Raw genomic sequence first — 20,871 nt, forward strand, 5'->3', positions numbered from 1 at the left:
AGAGAGCAGAGCGGGATTGTGTGGGGGTTGGATAGTAAAAGGCCTTGCAGGGTTGTGATTTTTCAAGTGGCCAGGGAGAAAGAGGGGTGGAAAGTTTAACCGAGCGGCTCGCTGTAACCATAAAAGCCAAGAAGGTGGAAAATGGCTTAAGAGATGTAGACACACATCCACAAACACAGACTCACACATTTTGTTTGAGCTATATCAAGCCTACAATGCTCAGCACTTGTAAAAAAAAAAAAAAAAAAAAGAACTCAACTAAAAGGGAATGTTGCCCCCTGACCCCCTTCTGATGTTGTACTGCATGCATCGGACACATAATGGGGGGAGAGGTCTTCAAAAGCAGGATATAAAAATGTGAGAATTATATCGTCGTTGTCGGGTGGAAACCTTGTATGTCCAAAACAGTTTATTTTGTATTTATCATTTTAAAAATGATTTAAACTAGTGAAAACAGCCGATCTACAAGCACACAACGCCTTGCATCGCGAGGCGTTGTGTGCTTGTAGATCAGCTGTTTTCACTACTTTTGTGCGATGGCCTTGTATGATGAAGCAGGGCTTTGCTTTGCGAAAAAAAAAAATACAAATTTGAAACTTGGAGATACGAGTTTTCCACCCGACAACGACAATATGTAGAGGTACTAGGTATACACACACAAAATACTCTGAGCAGCAGTAGAATTTTGTACACGCACGTCAGCAAACGCTAGCCTTCAAAATGTCAGTGTGTTAATATTCTGGTCCCCATGTTCACTTTCATTGTCAGTGTTTTCTTGACCATTTAGGTGCTGGGACTGACAAGACACTAGAACCAGGTCATGTGTACCGACTCCAGCAACGATCACATCCGTTCTGCGAGCTGGGGCCTTGGGCGTTATCCTGCAGCCACTATGCCTTCATTCACTAGAAACACCCATAATAGGGTATTTTAATGTTCGACACTGGATCAAGTCAGTGGCTTCGGAAAAATAAATAAAATACAGGTCAGCACACGCACACAAACACATGGGCGTGCCGCACACCTACACACAATCTGTGGCGATATGAAGAATCTTGATGCCTTGCTAAAGTCGCAAGGCAAACAGGTGGACTGAGATGAAGAGGAATGAATAGTAATTGCGCTTGTTGTCACAGGGGACTCTGAAGGAATCAACCATGTAAATGGTTCAGTCCTTCTTGCACCCCTAAAGAAATGCCCCGTAATAAAGCCCTATCACATAAACCAGTGTTTCTCAAAGTGGTTTCCAGGGACTCTGTGGGTTCCTTTAGGGGGGGTCTGAATAGACCCATACAAGTATGTAACAAATGGACAGTGTACAAATGGAACCCTGAAGGGTTCATTTGGTTCCATTTGTACACTGTCAGAGTTAAGGGGAGACCTTGAAAAGTAAAAGTTTGAGAAACACTGATATAAACTATAACGTCTCTCCCTCCCTCCCACAAACCCCCCAGCCTCCCCGGCTCCTCAGCTCAAAGTGCTTCTGCTCCTGCTGTCAGCTGCAGGTGATGGGAGACCTCCTTAATTAGTCCCTCTTCCTCCCTTAATCTTCATTCTGGGATCTGTAGGGCCATCACCGCCGGCTTGGTCTTGAAGTACTGGTTAAAACGCAGCACAGCATACCTGTTCGGAAATGACAGAGAGAGAACAGACAGACAGGAAGCCGTGATTTAGGTCAGTGGTTCTCAACCTTTTCAGGCCGCGACCCCCATAATAATCATATTTTAACTGGGGACCCCCCCCCCCCCCCCCACACTGACGAGCACTAAGAGTTGAGGCATTACATTTTGTATAACACGGTTCTATTTGAAAATAGCAGATCTAGACGCTCACAACACCTCGCAACGCGAGGCGTTGTGAGCATGTAGATCGTCTATTTTCACAATTTCAGCCTCTAATATTTGACAATTTGACCAATATAATTTGTCATTTTAGATCCATTAAAAAGTCCTTAAATTGTCACTTTAGAAATGTGCAGATACCCTCTATTCACTTAAACTTTATGTTGGTTTGTTCACTTTTGAGTGAGAAAACAATGTTTTATCTGGGGACCCCCCCCCCAAAATAATTTGGGGACGCCCCTGGGGGTCCCCACTTACAGGTTGAGAACCACTGATTTAGGTGAGGAGGAAAAGAGTGTTGCAAGCATAATGATTGTGCTCAAATAAATTAAAATGAGCCTTTCTATTTCCAGTAGGAAGTCAAACAATGGAGCGGACAGGTAGGGGGGCTACATGGGGGAAGGCAGCAGTCAGTATCAGTTGTCCACACAGAAAAGCATTAAAGCCTATGTCAGTCACCACCAAGCACAAACACACATACACACACACACACACACACACACACACACACACACACACACACACACACACACACACACACACACACACACACACACACACACACACACACACACCAAGTAAAATAGTTAACAATGTGTGAGAGAGAGAGGGTGTGTGTGTGTGTGTGTGTGTGTGTGTGTGTGTGTGTGTGTGTGTGTGTGTGTGTGTGTGTGTGTGTGTGTGCGCGTGCGTGTCGGGATGGACATTCACAGGGAGATACGTTGGCTATGAGTTTCACTCTCTCATCGCACCCTATTTAACCCATGCTGATTGCTGATGGATCATCTTGAGGTAACAGTATTATCTATCCCTTATGTAATGCTCTGCCAAGAGGGGGTCAGGCAGAACCATGCACAGTTCACCTACAGTATGAAATGCAAACACGCGCGCCAAACTTACCCCAGGAAGTCAAAGTCAATGGTGGAGTACTTGGCCTGGATGAGAGCCCAGAAGCCCCAGAAGAAGTGGGAAGCCTGAGGAGACCAATAAAAGATTAGACTGCATGACGTTGACCACTGACGTGTACTGCATTGTGTGTGTGTGTGTGCACGTGTGTGCGCCCACGCGTCTGCGTGCGCACACACTTCTGCTCACTAGGCCTGTCACAATTAGTACATAATCGCCTGATCACAATTTTTTTTTTTTTTTTTTTAAGATTTGTTTTGGGGCTTTATTGATAGGACAGTAGACTGACAGGAAATGGGGGAGAGATGGGGAGCGACATGCGGCAAAGGTCGTCCGGATCGGGAATCAAACCAGCGATATAGGCATCCATGCCTATGTGGCAATGCCTAAGTGGTATGCGCCTGGACCAGTAGGCTAGCGGGCGCCCCGATCATATCATAATTATTTTACATAGATATTAGAATTGTTTCCATTCATCTGTATAAAAAACGCTTGAGGAAATGAACAGATATTTCTGTCATTATTCTTTACCACATCGAAACTGGTATCCCTATTTTTGGCATTTAGGGCAAAAACTCTCAAAAATGTTCATACATTTTCCAAAATACAGAAATTAGCCGACCTACAAGCTCACAATGCATGATGAGTAGCCTTGATCAGCTACTTTAGCTATTTTGTAATTTTATTTTTTAAAGTATACAATTATTAAGGATATGGCCTGTTTTAGCCATAGTACAATGTAATTTCCTTGCATGTTTCAGTAATAGGCTTTACAGTATATACCAGGGCAGGAATTTCATGGAGGCCATGGCCGCCGTTGCCCCTCAGTTTGGCCTTGTGCACCTCAAAGAAATGGCATGACCTGAGGTCACAGTGGCCTTAATGCCCCAGCTGACTGTACCACTTCTCCTCTGTCTCTTACTGGTCAATATGTAGACAGTAGACACCGGTGTCTCTTTCTTGTCATGTAGACACCGGTGTCTTTTGTTGAGATTCTGAAATATTAACTACCCCGAGTCCCCATCTTAAAATCAATCCAGTGACTTTGATTGGTGCAGGGCTGAGCATGGATCAGATTGTAAATACCATCATGTATCTATTTCACTGCAGATTAGGTTATCATCCCTAACCCTTAAAGGGATATTTCACTTTCAAAATATTTTGGTAATTTTATCATCTAATTAGGCTTTTATGAACACCCTGAACAGTTTTTAATTTGCTTGATTCAATATTTAGATATTTGATGTAAATGTTACCAGGCCCTCCAGGCCCAGGCCTCTCCCCACACACACCCATTGTAACTTCAAACTTCATTTTAACCATGATAGATTCATTAAAAACACCCATTATTTTTTCTGGTGACTCATATTACCCTCCTAATACGTGACAATTTGACCCCTCAAATAATTATAAAAAATACATGAAAAACGTTATCGTAAAAACACGGCCTGCTCATGTATTAGGAGGGTAGTATGAGTCACCAGAAAAATAATGGGTGTTTTTAATGAATCTATCATGGTTAAAATGAAGTTTGAAGTTACAATGGGTGTGTATGTGGAGAAAAGCCCATAAGGTGTTTCCCTGTTGAAAGTGGATTATCCCTTTATTCAACAAATTCTTTCAATTGACTAAAATAAAAAAATGGACAACACCAAAGGCCAAGTGGTCTTGTCCCTAAAATTACAAATGTCCAGGCCTGGTATAAGTTATTTGTCATATCTGCCCTGTGAATCTCTTACTTACAAAGACTAAAAGGCGAACAGAAATGTATTTTGTAATTTTTTTAATAATGTGTTCCAATGTATATATAACTACTTCTATGTCAATTAAGCGTCTATTAAGATTTCATGATGGCGTAAGCCCCATCACTCACCAGGGCAAACTTGTTGACCTGTACGTAGAGTGTCTCCAGCTCCCGGGGGCTGACCTCATCGTTCTTCTTGGTGAACAGCTTGTAGGCCTGCAGGTACACTCGCAGCCACTCCATCTGCATCTCACGGCTGGGTAACAGCCCGTAGTCTAACTCACTCATACCTAGACAAACACACAAACATATGTATGTACAACGTATGTATGTTAGGGCATTCACCAAATATTCGAATATCAAAGTCGCTATTCGACGTTGTTCACCGAAGTCGAATATTCGCGTATTTTTCTCTATATAGTTTATAAAGCTTGGCTAGATAGGAAGTCATAAGAATGAGTTATCAATGCCCCTGGTGGATGAATTTATTAATGCTCTATACCAGGGGTTCTCAAACCTTTTTAGGCCGTGACCCCCAAAATAAACATATTTGAACTGGGGACCCCCACCCTGACAAGCACTTGGAATTGTAGGTATTACATTTAATGTGACTCGGTTCCACAGATAAATATTGTGAAAATAGCAGATCTACATGCTCTCAACGCCTCGCAATGCGAGGCGTTGTGAGCATGTAGATCGGCTATTTTCACAATGTTTGCCTCTTGCTTACTTAATATTTGACAGTTTGGCCAGTCCTGTCGAATATTCGACTATTCGAATACCTTGAGGTCGAATAATTCGAATACTAAAAATCACTATTCGTGAATGCCCTAATGTATGTACACTCCTGTTGGAAATATGATACATGTCACCTCTAAACCTCACCTACCTTAACCTAATAACTCATCCTCCTAACCCCACACACAAAGTAGTACTCTGCAGCAACAACTTTATTATTGCATTTTTTTTTTACCATATTTTTAATTTCTTGTTTTTCTTAGTTCTTATTTTATTGTATTACATTTCATTACAGTCCAGTGCCATTCTTATTTCTTATTATCCTCTTGTGAATATTATATTGCTGTTGTTGCACATTCTGGCAGAACCGTGTCACACCAACATTTCACTGCTTGAATGAGTGAGTGCCAAATAAACCCTTCTTGATTCTTGCCCCAATGACTCCACAAACCTGCAAACTCGTTGAAGTGGTTGCCAATGTCAAACGCCTGGTAGTTGTAGCTGGAGTACTCATAGTCTATGAACCGAACGTGACCTGGGAAGACAGCAAGAGGACAGAGTAAGACACCTAGGGAGATAAATAAAGTAATAGAACATGCTTGCGCCATCAGGCAGCTAGCCAGTAGAACTATTTAGAGGCCTCCATGGCAGGCTGTATTGGAGCGAATGGGTTTGGTCGGCTGCCATACTCATGGGTTCCTAGACAGTATTTACTTTGCGCTTGTAGATCGGCTATTTTCACTACTTCTTAAAAATTTGTTTTCTAATTTATGGAATTTCTTCTATTTTTCTTTGATTTCTTCATGAAATTACTGAAAGAATCTTTTGAATTCATCCAAAATAAACGCTTTTTGGGGATTCTTTTTTTGAAAATGTTTTTAAATAATAATAATTAAAAAACAAAACAAAGGGACCCATAAAAACGTGTTCCCGACCCAGTGCTTGGGAACCAGTGCTGGAGCACACTTCTCCAACAAGCCCTTTGGGAGGGGAGTTGTACCAGTACCTACCCTCCTTGCTGTTGTGGATGATGTTCTTTTGGGAGGGGAGTTGTACCAGTACCTACCCTCCTTGATGTTGTGGATGATGTTCTTTTGGGAGGGGAGTTGTACCAGTACCTACCCTCCTTGATGTTGTGGATGATGTTCTTTTACGGAGGGGAGTTGTACCAGTACCTACCCTCCTTGCTGTTGTGGATGATGTTCTTTTGGGAGGGGAGTTGTACCAGTACCTACCCTCCTTGCTGTTGTGGATGATGTTCTTTTGGGAGGGGAGTTGTACCAGTACCTACCCTCCTTGCTGTTGTGGATGATGTTCTTTTGGGAGGGGAGTTGTACCAGTACCTACCCTCCTTGCTGTTGTGGATGATGTTCTTTTGGGAGGGGAGTTGTACCAGTACCTACCCTCCTTGCTGTTGTGGATGATGTTCTTTTGGGAGGGGAGTTGTACCAGTACCTACCCTCCTTGCTGTTGTGGATGATGTTCTTTTGGGAGGGGAGTTGTACCAGTACCTACCCTCCTTGTTGTTGTGGATGATGTTCTTTTGGGAGGGGAGTTGTACCAGTACCTACCCTCCTTGCTGTTGTGGATGATGTTCTTTTGGGAGGGGAGTTGTACCAGTACCTACCCTCCTTGCTGTTGTGGATGATGTTCTTTTGGGAGGGGAGTTGTACCAGTACCTACCCTCCTTGCTGTTGTGGATGATGTTCTTTTGGGAGGGGAGTTGTACCAGTACCTACCCTCCTTGCTGTTGTGGATGATGTTCTTTTGGGAGGGGAGTTGTACCAGTACCTACCCTCCTTGCTGTTGTGGATGATGTTCTTGCAGAGCAGGTCATTGTGACAGAGCACCACAGGGGAGCCCAGCGTGGACAAGTGCTCCTTCATCCACACCATCTCCTGCTCCAGCACCGCCTTGCTCGGCACCTCCTGCTGAATCCTGGACAGGAACGTCACGTGAGATGGAAAAATAGGCTTATGTAAATGGTAAATGGTGCATTTATATAGCGCTTTTATCCAAAGCGCTTTACAGAGATTGTGCATTACATTCACCCATTCACGCACACATTCATACACCGGTGGCGGAGGAAACCATGCAAGGCACCAACCTACTCACCGGGAGCAATTAGGGGTTCAGAGTCTTGCCCAAGGACCCTTCGACATTAAATCAGGGGGAGCCCGGATTCCAACTGAGAACCCTTCGGGAACCCTTCGTGCTCTAACAACGGTTTCTCTACCCCTGAGCTATGCCGCCCCATTATGTGTCAGTTGTTCATCTCCTGGATGTTGTGACAACTATGAGCATATTGTGTGTGTGTGTGTGTGTGTGTGTGTGTGTGTGTGTGTGTGTGTGTGTGTGTGTGTGTGTGTGTGTGTGTGTGTGTGTGTGTTTAAATAAGGCTTTGGCTCTCTTTGTAGCAGGAGTGGAACAGCTGGGATGGTTTTACTACTTGTGTTTTGGGCTATAAGAGAACAACCGTCTCTGGTTTTGAGTATCAACAGAACATTTTATGAGGGAATATTTCCAAAAGACCATCCCCACCAATAAAACATGGCGAGCATTCTGCGCTACATAGGGGAAGTATTGGCTCCAGAGGTGAGGCTTTCTTGGAACAGTCAAGTTCTCTGAACTGTAAAGTTCCAGGTTTAATCCCTGGGCTGGCTCCTCCTCACTTAATGTCGAGGTGTCCTTGAGCAAGACACTGAACAAACTGCACACCTCCGAGATGTAGTACTTTTCTTTTCACACATACTGTATTGTACACAATATGTAGTGTACATTGTTTCAATATGTGAAAATGTAATGTTATGGAGGCCAAGGCCAACGTGCCTCAGTGTGACCCTATTTTATGATAATGACAGCTCATTTTATTTATTCCATACTATGTAATGAAATTAAAATCCTCCTTAACCATTAAAGCACAATGTCACTTTGGTAGAGGTTTGAGTTGCTTTTTGATAACCTTGCAATGACCTACTGGAAAGATATTGTAACTATTATAACTTTTACTAATTTGCTCAATTAGAAACTCTCGTCATTGACTTACATTGCACAGTAAAACTGGTCTCAAAGTCAATATTTTAGCACTTAAACGAATGCAAACAAAGCAGATGCTGGCAATATATGATCTGTGGACTTTAAACAGTAAAATCAAGAGGAAAGAAGAACATAATGAGGTTTGCGCTTGAGGTTTGTGTAAAAAAATATATAAATATGAAAAATGGAAATAGCATGTACCAGCACAGAGATTTCATGGAGGCCATTGGCCTATTTTATGAAATAAATAGCACTTGTATTTATTATTATTACATATTATTATTTATTACAAATGTAGTACAAGTCATTATTTTGTGAACTTAAAATCATTTGTTTTTGTTATTTCTTTCATGACATGCCCAATGCCTGGGCATTTGACTTTTGGCCTATCGGCCACCCTAAAACAGTGAAAGTCCACACCTGTGACCTGATGTGTGTTCTTCTTTACTTCTTTGTTACATTGTGTTAGCACCGCCCAATGTACAGTTCACACATATTGTGCTTGAAGACATGTGATTTTGTGAAAACAACTGAGCTCCAACATGCACAGACAGCTCACAGGCTCAGCGGGACCGAGACACTGGGGAGCAGAGGCACAGAGAAACAGCGGCTCAGTGGAGAGGCTGACAGTGCTAGTTACACTACTCTAGGCGCTGTTCTTCCCCTGGTTGCTACAGTATACTCACTGGCAGTGGGGAAAGGGTCAAGTCTCTTGTGGAGTGTCTCAACCAATCAGACTGGTAGGAGGGCACACACACCGATGAGCAGGGGCCACTCTCCTACAGGTAATGGGCTTATGGAACTAATCCAGAATGAGCCTGACCAGAGGCGAGGGAGGGAGAGGGAGACGGGGAGGGATACGCCAAGGGATTTCAATGCACCCGTTTCCCTAGAGTCTCTGTTATTTACACCTTGCTGACTCTCTTTCACCTGCTGCCTTCCCTTTCGGCTCACTGACTGCCTGGCTGTCATGTCTTCCATCTCTGACAGCTATATACTTAGTATTAACAGAACTAATAAGTGCCTGTTACTAGAATGAACATGAGAGTGCACAATGACTGGGTTAGCATTTTTGGGATGATTCACGGTTATCATATTAGCTAAAGTCTTCAGTTCCCCGGCCTCTTCGAGTGTGTATAGAACCAATTAGGGATGGGACGATATGAACATTTCATATCACGGTTATTGTGACAAAATAAATTGCGATTTACGATATTATCATAATAATCAAAATCCATGATCCTGTTGTGAGCTTGTAGATCTGCAATCTTTTGGCAAAGACATTTGATAGAGAGTGGAAAAGAATACTGTATCATGTACGTATATTATACGTACCTTTTACCAATATTATAGAGAGAGACTTGGAGTAGAACCGCTGCTCCTACACTTGGAAAGGAGTCAGCTTAGGTGGTTCGGGCATCTAGTACGGATGCCTCCCGAGCGCCTTCCTAGGAAGGTCCTCGATGCACGTCCCACTGGGAGGAGACCCCGTGGCAGACCAAAGACCAGATGGAGGGATTATATCTCCAAACTGGCTTGGGAACGCCTCGGTATACTCCCTGAGGGAGTGGAGGAAGTTGCTCGGGATAAGGAAATCTGGAGATCTCAGTTGGAACTGTTACCCCCGCGACCCGATTCCGGATAAGCGGTTGAAGATGGATGGATGGATGGATAAATGGTACCGGATATGCAGCTTGGCAAATAAAAGGTGAATTGATCCCAGTGCATGACGGAGGACGATATCACAATAAATGAAATCTCCACAATACGATTATCGTGAGTGTTTTTTATCACGATAAACGATAATATCGATTATCGTCACATCCCTAGAACCAATGTCCAACAGGTGTTCAGTTTCAGCCTTCTAGCTGTCTGTGTTACCAGGGAGGTTGACCTGATATACCTGGCTATGCAAACATCTGCCAGCCTGCCACATAGCTCAGCCTCCCTAATCTGGTCTGCTGTTGATGGTGGTGATGGTTATATAATGCTCACGCTGGACTTCACCTAACATCCGGCCAAATAAAGATGTCTGCTGTCTCTAGCAGCCATTTCAGGTCAGGAAGAAAATGGTCAGTGTTTGAGGACCTACAGTATTTTGCTTATTTTATGATACTGTGGTGATCTTTGAAGGCAAATTATTATATGATGTTAATAGTTGTATGGTATATAAGACATGATAACCTTGATAGACAAAAAGCCATTGGCTCCTCTCAAATTATATGTCATATAACGCCTACAAAGCACTAGCCAAGAGAGACTTTGGGACAAAAGGATAAAAGAAAACAAATTAATATCAGGGCCTGCCTTTATAAAACGACTCAATGAAATCAGTCCTACGTTAATGAACAGTCTCAGAGTAATGCAGATTTGGTCTTACTTTTAGGTAGATGAGTAAGTTGTCAATATTATTTTTTAGGAAAGAACTTCTCCGTCGGAATACATTCCAAAAGGTTGCAATGATTTGAACACAAACACGTTGCTAATACAAACGTTTAGTTATAACGTATGTGTCAACTTTATCCTGCACTCCCTCACATGCAGTGTGTTCCCGAACATACGGTTAATGCAATTAAACAATAGAAAGAAAGCTTGTGGCCTCTCTCGCTCGACAATACACACCTTTCCTCTTTCTGTCTAGGCAAATATACGTACAGTACATAGGGACACACAGAGTTGTGATGCGTGGGTCTGTCTGTTTTTTCTTTTCCTTTCATTTAACCTCACCCACCCGACCAGATGTAAAAGATTCACCAACGTAAATGAATAGACCAAGTCTAACTAAACAGTAGTACATAAATGGTTTGAGTTTGTTTGTATTTTGTGAAGTTAATCTGTAAGCTATTGTTGTAAATGTATCAAATCTACCCACAGCTGTCATCTCAAGTTGTGTGAGAGAGTGAGACAGAGAGAGAGTGAGACAGAGAGAGCAAAAGAGAGTGAGTCAACTCTGGAATATCTACATATAGAGATAGGAGGAAAGGTTTTGCTGTTAGGTGCTGGAGGTTGTACATATCAGTGTGTCACTTGATGTGGGCTGTCCAGGTTTATAACTTTGCAAAGCACAGTTTTGGGAGTTCTATTGTGATTCAATTTGCAATTTCAGCTAGGCAAATCTTTGTTCTGAACTAGGCTTTATTCTTACCACAACACTGTACTTGAGAATCTGTTTATATTTAAGGTTATTTAGGTTAGGTTATTTAAGTATTTCTAGAGGTATTTAACACACGGCAGTGTTCACTTTATAGTAGGCTTGTCTGTAAATAGACATAGCAATCCAATAAATCCACAATAAGTACAAGACTACTTCACAGGAACAAAGCTGGTGTAACAAAGACTAACTATCTATGAAATCTGACCAAGATGTCTTTAGGTAATTTATATATAGTTGGGAAGTATATTTAACAGTGACTTAACTTGATGTATAAAGTATATATTTTAGCTGACACTGATGGGAAATAGAAACAGAATATAAGAAGTATTTGCCTGACTTATTAAGTTCATTACACTATAATAACCTCACAATTTATTGGTTTGGATACAAATTTAACATCTGGAACTTTTTATTATGAATTAAAGGGAAATCAAATCAACAATGCCACTTGACAAAGCATTGTACGGTGATATCATGGTCCAACATAGTTAATTTCCTGTAAACTGCGTCAGGCATGTTTCATGAGGTTTTGTGTGTGAAAAGCCTACATCTTACCTGGCATTGGAGGCCTGCTCAGTGAACTCAGTGGCCACCAGGGAGAAGTATTTACGCATCTTGATCCATAGGTTGGGTTTGGGGATGCAGCCGTTGTGTGCATGAATGGCATGGATCCGAGCCATCTCTCTGGCGATAAGTCTGCAAAGAGACAGACAGGAACAGGCACACAATCGGTTGTCTCATTCCCAACAACAATGTCAGTCTATGGGGTTCATTCACAGCTAACAACAGTGTCTAAATAAAGTTACCACCATGGTCTCATTGTCTGTGCATATAACATTTCTACCCATTCCTATCGGGGGCAGACCTCCATTCAGAAACACCCCCACTCAGAAACATCCCCATTCAGAAATACCCACACTGAGGTTAGGGTTAGGGTTAAGGTTAGGTCCACTGAGGAGCCCTGATACAAGATCTTTCTTGACACTTATCTCCAAGGTAAGATGTGGGAAATAAATTATGTCTTACAGATTTCCTGGAAAGAGTCAGAGGAATCCTCAAGTAAGTGGATCTTAAATAAACTTCAAACAGAGTCACAGGGTGTTTCCACTGTAAGGAGTGTGTATACTGTATGTGTTGTATATACATTCAAGCAAAAGCTTTCAGATAGCTTGGGATTTTTACCCCTTCTTTATATAACCCCCCCATGACTGTACTGTGCCACCAGCCCAGGACTGTATCATATTCTGACCTGAGCAGCGTGGGGTCCCTGACATCCTGCGGCCCCAGGGCGTCGCCCTGCATGAACTCGTAGCAGATGCCATTCTGAAAGGTGCAGTACAGGCGGGGAGCACAACCATTGGCGTGCAACACCTAGGACCACACATACCCGCAAGTTACGTTATGTCCATAGAAAGAGCAAAAGAAAAGGCCATACATGGTGAGGGCAAAACCAAAGATACATTAATAGTAGGGATGTAACGATACAGTTAATAGCGATAAGATACGTATACATGGTTGACGATACGGTACATGGACGATATTGGTTCATTCATGGCGATACGATTCAATGATTTAAAATCGATATAGTAACTATTTAGCAAAAATTCTGTGAAACGTGTCAATAGTTCAGCTTTTTTAAGGTGAAAAAGTATTATTATGGATATAAATAAGTAAACACTGTGATTCTCTAGTAGTCAAGGCGTTTCGCGCAGTATTTTGATGGAATCGTGCACTTTATGAAAGAAGCATGAAATTTGGCACACAGTTAGAACATGCCATAATGAACATTTTTGGCTATAGGGGCATCGCAGATTTGTCTTGGGAGAATTGTGGGAGCCAATCAAAGTTGGGCTCTCATAGACTTTACTATACAGTAAAATAATACAAAAAATAAATATGCTTTAAGTAGCATGTGAGGGGTCAAACTAGGTGTTTATCGGGATTCTGAATCCAATGCAAGCATTTGTTTTGCATGAAAAACATTCCTTGGGGTAAAAATGGCACCCATAAAACCATGGTTTAGTGATGAGTCATCACTTTCACAGTTTTGTGGGGGCCGTTTCTCTGAAAGGAATGTTTTTCGTGCAAAACTAATGCTTGCATTGGATTCAGAATCCCAAAGAACACCTAGTTAGACCCCTCACATGAAAGCATATTTATTTTTTGTATCATTCTACTGTATAGTAAAGTCTATGAGAGCCCAACTTTGATTGGCTCCCACAAATTTCCCAAGACAAATCTGCGATGGCCCTATAGCCAAAAATGTTCATTATGGCATGTTCTAACTGTGTGCCAAATTTCATGCTTCTTTCATAAAGTGCACGATCTTTGCCTGAAACGCTCTGACTATAGCAAATATATGGACATTATATTTCAACACATATGGACAAACCTGCACCTTGACATGAACTCAGAGATTACACACATTTATCGATAGACCAAGAGAAGCTATATAGAATGGAAACCCCTCTTTTTAATTTTCCCTCTTAAAATTGCTAAATACAAGGCACAAATACTTAGTTTCCATACAATCGATTGTTTGCATTGCAAAACGATTCGATTCCGATTATCTGCATTGTAAAACGATGCAATACAACGCCAAATGGTACATTATTTTTCTTTTGCATAACAATATAGTAGACCATTGCTAATTACTTTACAAGTTACTACAGTCTATATCGTTACACCCCTAATTAATAGCTATTAGTAACAAGTTTGAGGCAGCCACAGTGATTGTGCCTTTGAGGTATTTTGTTGAAGGTACCTGGAAGCTCTTGAGCTCATTATCACGGTCCACAATCAGCTCTGTCTTATTCCCATAGACTCGCACCAGAACCACATCCTCTGGACTGTCCTCGGTGTAGTAGCCTACCAGCTTGTTGGTGGTCCCATCGGTGAAGAGCTGGGAGAGGGAGAGAAAAGGACAACGGTGGGTGTTTTGGTTTTGTGGCAATGACCTTGACTTCTGTTCAGAATTAGCAGCATGGTTGTCATTAAAGTTCAAAATCTTATCAAGCAGGAGGGATTGTTTCATAACAATTATCTGTTGTGTTTTCTGTTAGGCTTCCTTCGTGGGAAAATAAAATGTCATATCAAACAATGAGATGGTTCTGGTATGTGACTAATGCAGATAATGCCACACTTAACTAGCGTTAAAATGTCCTGTTTTGTACTTAACATTTTACAAAGTCTCATCCATTTCTGACTCACTCAGGCTAGTATCAGACGTGGTGTAGAAGTCTTAGTGAATATCCAGCCCAGAAGCTCCAAAACAACCAAAACAGCCTAAACATCTCCCCCAAATTTCCCCATGCCCACCTATGCCTCTCATCTGTAAGTCTACAGAAACCACAATGGCAACATGATTGCTGACGGCACTGTAACTGATACACAAAACACAATAACTGAGTTTCCTATCACCACCAAAATATCCTATTTCAGTGCCTGCCCTGTAACCCTTGCCTATTTCTAATCTTCTAACAATATGTTTAGATCAGATGTGGATAACCTAGAAGTAAGAACTACTAGGTTGCAGTTCTAGGTTGATATAACATACTATAACAGACCACTGTAGACTGACTGTCTTTCGCACCTTGAAGGTCTGGTGACATGGCCAAAACAGCTAATTATTGCTATCAAATTAGCCAATTTGTTTAATGATGTCATGTACCCACATGTTAAATTACCCAATCAAATTAATTTATTGTAGTTACTGTACTGAAAGTAGTACTTTCTGTACAGTAACGGCAATACATTAATTTGATTGGGCTAATATGGGGGGGGAGGGGCGGAGTCGAGCATCCATATCATTATCTTTTGAAACTGACCCAACAAAAGCTGTCCGAGGTGTGTTTCCGACTTTCTAAACCAACTTTAAAACTATCAGTTCTAGGGGTAAAAATTATATAGCATTCGCTATAAAATCAATGGTTAGACCGATAAAAAAGTACATGTCTTCTTCAAAAAAGGTGTCAGAGATTAGTTACGAGGGTCAACACGCTTCTCCCCGTCTATGAGACGGTTTTGTCGGCCATACCCTGCTGTCTCTTGCCCTAAACCTGACTGGAGCACCCGGGACACCAGAGCAAGCGTAGAACGAGGGTCCAGCGATCTCCTCCTCCGACCACCGCAGAGGAGGTCCGTGGCTCATACACTCTGTGTGTGTGTAGCCTGTGTGTGTGTGCTTTCGTGCGTGTGTGTGTGTACACACACAATAGCTCTCGCAAATAGCCGTGCGGTGCAGCGCTAGCCGGGCTACACGCTAACAACAAGGCATCACGTTGTGCGCGGCACCGCACAACGGACGAAGTATACATTGCGCGGCACCGCACGACGGACGAAGTATACATTCACTACTAACTGATACGGCCCGCCTCCTTTTCAGACTGTTTGGAGAAAGACCAACCGAAAGACCTACTGTTTCGGCCGGTGTCGCCACTCCTTTAAGTGCTAAAATAATGGTCAAAACTGCATCGCCATAGCCTGGGTGCCAGCCTGTTCGCTCCGTTCCACGATTTGTTTTGTCTCTCCGAATCACAGACAAAACAAATCATGGAAGGGAGCGAACAGGCTGGCACCCAGGCTAGCATCGCCACACGTTGTGAGCTTGTGGATCACCTATTTTCAGTATTTTTGCGTGACACCGTTGTACGACAACGTATTAAACAGGCCTTAAGTGGTTATTCAAACTAATCGATTTAGTAGATAACAAAAAATAATCAATTCACATTTTTTCGTGTTGATTCATCGATATAGACTTTTTTTAAGCATCCAAAAAAGTCGCTTCTCGATTATTCGATGAATTGAAAAAGTAATCAATAGAATGTTAATCGCTAGGGAAATAAGCAACTGCACCCTAGTACCTAGCATCATCAGTCCAGTGGTTACCACTAACCAATGGGGCAGTCCATCCCGCTGCACTGAGCACAATAATAACATACACACTGCCTGTCTCTCCCCCTAGACCGGCCGCCCACCCACACATAACTGGCATTCCACACGCATTTCGCCACAAAGATGGGCACACAGGCATCCCTGTTTTGACCGAACATATGCAAGCACAAACATGCCTTTGGCACCCCATGATTGATCCGTTTACCCACCACACAATACACCACTAAGACCGCTGATCAATACGTCGACAGGCAACGATAAGCTCCGAGACACCCGACTGAGGTAAACAACAGTCATCTCTATACTGCCTGCGTGCAGGGGGGACAGTGGTGATGGCATCATATTGTCACTGTCGGGCAGAAACCTTGTATCTCCAAGTTTCAAAATGTGTACGGTTTTTCACGAAGTAAAGCCCTGCTTCATCAGACAAGGCCGTCGCACAAAAGTAGTGAAAACAGCAGATCTACATTACAATACTGCCTGCGTGCAGGGGGGACAGTGGTGATGGCATCATATTGTCACTGTCGGGCAGAAACCTTGTATCTCCAAGTTTCAAAATGTGTACGTTTTTTCACGAAGTAAAGCCCTGCTTCATCAGACAAGGCCGTCGCACAAAAGTAGTGAAAACAGCAGATCTACATTACAAGCACACAACGCCTCGTGTGTGCTTGTAGATCGGCTGTTTTCACTAGTTAAGTTCAATTCTTTTTTAAATGATAAAAACAAACGGTTTTGGACGTACAAGGTTTCCACACGACAACGACGATATGTATTGTCAATGAGTGAGCACCAGGGTTGTTCGAGTTACCCTCTGATTTCTACTCTCAACCAAAGTGAGCCTGGTTAATGGGCAGAGCTCAATGCTTCTGTCTCATGAGAAAGTTGAAACATTAAATGGTTGATTTGTTGCTATTGGCACCTGCCACCTTTTCACAGGATGTTTGGAAGCCGGGGAGAATGTATTTACAGTTACAGTTGAACTCTTCCTGTCCAGGTGGCTGGGCTCTGTGGGCTGGTCGGGTGATTCTGTCAACAGTGCCCTCCTACAAATACACTGCAGTCGGTCCACCCCGCTCTCTCCTCCTCACAAAATATCCTTCCCATCTTCCAACCAAACAACCTGTTGCTAATCCTCTATGCTCCACTGCTGTGTGAGCTGGCCAAAGGGCAACAGGGCAGGGTGCAGCTGCCCCGGCCTACGTACTGTACGTGTTTTCTTAGACAAAGGCAACTAAGCACAAAGCCGGTGCTGGTGGCACTCATTGAGAAAAAAGCCCTGCTGGTCTGCTCTGGAGAGAAAGAGGTAAACATTGTCACGTTCACAGGAGGGGTCTGGGTCACACAGGGGAGCTCAACACCGCTAATTTCACTCTGTGGCTCTACGCACATGAATAAATGAACACAGAGCATTTTACTGTAGGGATTAACCCCTGGTATGTAAATATACTGTACAGTTGGCATTGTGTTCAAAGCTCCCTGTTAACCAACGTGTTATAGTAAATGATCATGGTGTAATAATCATGTCTCAAGACATGGTCACGCTAAAGGGTCTGTCCTGACTGGCTGGCATGAAACACAAATCAACCCGATCCATTTAGGAAGGGGATCAATTATGCATTTCCTTTCCCTTTGACTGGCTGCATTCTTAATAAGTCTGTTTACCAAAACACAGACTTGTGTGCATGGGGTCAGGCAGCGGGGGGGTTCCATTGATGAAGACACAGAGATCTAATTTAACTGCAGTGCACACACACACACACACACACACACACACACACACACACACACACACACACACACACACACACACACACACACACACACACACACACACACACACACACACACACACACACACACACACACACACACACACACATAAATGTCAACAATACACCAATGGTTTATTCAAGTGGTTCTCAAACTTTTTCAAGGACACCCACATTAATGTATTTAATATGTATGTATTTGGCCTCAGACCCCCAAATATGTAGTGCCAGGGAACCCCCAGTCTGTTAACCCTTCTGCAAAAAAAAGTGTTTCTCTGAATATGTCTTGAGAGATTAGGGACCCTCATCTACAAGCTAAATGATGTTGATACTTTAGCTGGGGACACCCTGGAGGTCCCCGCCCCGGAACCCGCCCCCCCTTCACTCCAAAGAGCCACATTGCTTATTGCTACGTCATTCTAAAACGCATCGCGCTGCGATGCGTTTTGAGCTTGTAGATCGGCTATTTTTGCTTCTTTTGAATTGGAATCCTAAATTATTTTTTGTTATTTTTTAATTGGAATCCTGAAATGTAACATTTTGATTTAATTTCAAACACATTTAGTTATATTCATGTTGACTCTATGAACCTAAATACAAATACCTACATTGGACATAAAACTAGTCATTAAGCTACTAATATAGACTGACGGAATTAAAGCAGGTCATGTTTGGAATTATAACAGCTGAAATAAATAATATATCAGTATTCCGGTATTAACCAGAGGGCCGCATTAAGTGAAGGTGAGGGCCGCATGTGGCCCCCGGGCCACCAGTTGCCCATGTATGTCTTACAGGATGGAGTGCCACTGTCCACATCAAGCTAGCTGCAGTACAAGCTTCACAACTGAAGTCTCCAGCTTGTCAACTAACATTAGCCAGTAAGCAGCAAGCTGTCATTCCCTTTACTACAGCCTGCAGGCTTATGACATCGATGTGTTGGATCAAATGGCAGTTATTTGTTAAAAAATAGATCTTCATGGTGATCACGTGAGCTTCTTGCAACGTAGCCTACGTCTATGTGCATGTGTGCATCTATTCTAGACGTCAGTGGCCAGTCGGGTATTGAGTTTGACATGATGGATGAAACAAACTTTGTGTGTATAACAGTGTTATTACCAATACCAGGCTGTCTTGTGTCATTTCAACTCAGGCAGGGAAAGAAAGAAAGAAAGAAAGAAAGAAAGAAAGAAAGAAAGAAAGAAAGGGAGCAATGATAACTTGTAAAAGATGGCCACTGGCCACTGGCCAGTGGTGTAAAGTAACTAAGTACATTTACTTACCGTATTGTATTTAAGTACCGTACTTAATTACAATTTTGAGGTATTTGTACTTTACTTGAGTATTTCCAATTTGCAATACTTTTAAGTCTACTCCACTACATCTAGGATCCAAATATTGTACTTTTACTGCACTACATTTATTTGAAAACATGAGTTAATAGTTACTTTCTAGGTTTAGATTATTATTAAAACACATACATTAACCACTTCAGCCCTATACACATTTCGGCCATTTGAAAATATACAATCTACAAGCTCACAATTCATACTTCATAGTGAGCTTGTAGATCTGCTATTTTCAACATATTTGTACATTTGAAAACTTGAAATGGCACATTCTGCGTAACGAGTACTTTTTTGGTATTTTAAGCCTATATTTTGATACCAATACTTTTGCACTTTTACTCAAGTGCATTTCGAATTCCGGCCTATTTCTATATTGCAGGCTTGTCAATGCTCCTGGATTTCCCAGGAGTCTCCTGGATTTTGACCCCATCTCCTGGGAATCTCCTGGATTGGCAAATCTCCTGGATTTCTCCTGGATTTGGTATCAAACTCCCAAAATTCACCAAAACACAGGAAATTACATCTACTTTGTTAATTTTTTTCTGGGGGAGGACCACCCAGACCCCCGTTTTAGGGGTGGAGGAAATGCATGCAAAAAAGATCATACAGTTATTCACTTAAGTATTGACTTAAAGATGAGAAGTAATTATTAAAGATGTCCTTTGCTTCAGCCATCAAATCTGTACACATTTGGCATTTAAGGCTGAAATTGTACCCATGCTAGTAAAGCAAGCCTGATAAAGGTATCAAACATGCACAAATTCACCAGAACACAGGAAAATATATCTATTAATACGTTTTGGGGACCCCCAGACCCCGGTTGGGGAGTTCCGTTCCGCGCACCCCCAAAAAAAAAAAAATCTCCTGGATTCTGACAGTCCAATGTTGACAACCCTGCTATATAGTAGTGATACTTTTACTTTTACGTTTAAATGTGAGTACTTTTCCCACCACTGTACCCAGGCTGCACTGGGCCTGCTGCTAGCTGCCTGCAGGCAGCAGTACTGTAGCACGACATGTAGTTAGCAGCACGACATGATTCAACATCACGTTGGTAACAACCTCCTTACCTTGGTCTTGACCTGGGTAGAGTCCCACGCTGGTCGCAGCTCTTTCATCAGCTTCATCGCGCCATCCGTCACGTTGTGCTCGTCCACGAAAATGGGGAATTTTCGAATCACCGGCGACCCGACGGGCACATGTATTTCCGTCTCCATCCCGTCAGTCGTTCGATGGTTTTGGCTTTGATCGTCAATATGTCGTGATGTTTTTTTACAGACTTGTTCATAAAATGTCGCAGTCTATATCTGCTAATGTGTGTTAATCTCCTGCGGATGCTTGCTAGCTCAGAGTGGTGAAAGAGGGGTTTGTTGACTGTAGGTAGAGAGGTAGTTAGAGGAAGATGAGACGGTGATGCTGCTCGCCGGGTTCTCTGTCAGTC

At 42.5% G+C, this 20,871-nt stretch overlaps 1 protein-coding gene across 1 annotated transcript; it reads right to left on the reverse strand.

Annotated features, from left to right (window-relative positions):
• Positions 1-1,550: 1,550 nt before the first annotated feature.
• On the reverse strand, positions 1,551-20,647 carry etnk2 (ethanolamine kinase 2; the record flags this gene model as incomplete). The annotated part of the gene is made up of 9 exons (XM_080727886.1): positions 1,551-1,623; positions 2,742-2,815; positions 4,621-4,781; positions 5,681-5,764; positions 7,025-7,167; positions 11,975-12,115; positions 12,669-12,790; positions 14,184-14,321; positions 20,501-20,647. 9 exons carry the CDS (start codon positions 20,645-20,647, stop codon positions 1,551-1,553), a joined length of 1,083 nt encoding a protein of 360 aa, XP_080584012.1.
• Between the last annotated feature and the right edge of the window lie 224 nt (positions 20,648-20,871).

The sequence above is a fragment of the Nannobrachium achirus genome (genome assembly GCF_963921795.1).
Source record: "Nannobrachium achirus genome assembly, chromosome: 6".
In the NCBI taxonomy this organism is placed as follows: Eukaryota; Metazoa; Chordata; class Actinopteri; order Myctophiformes; family Myctophidae; genus Nannobrachium; species Nannobrachium achirus.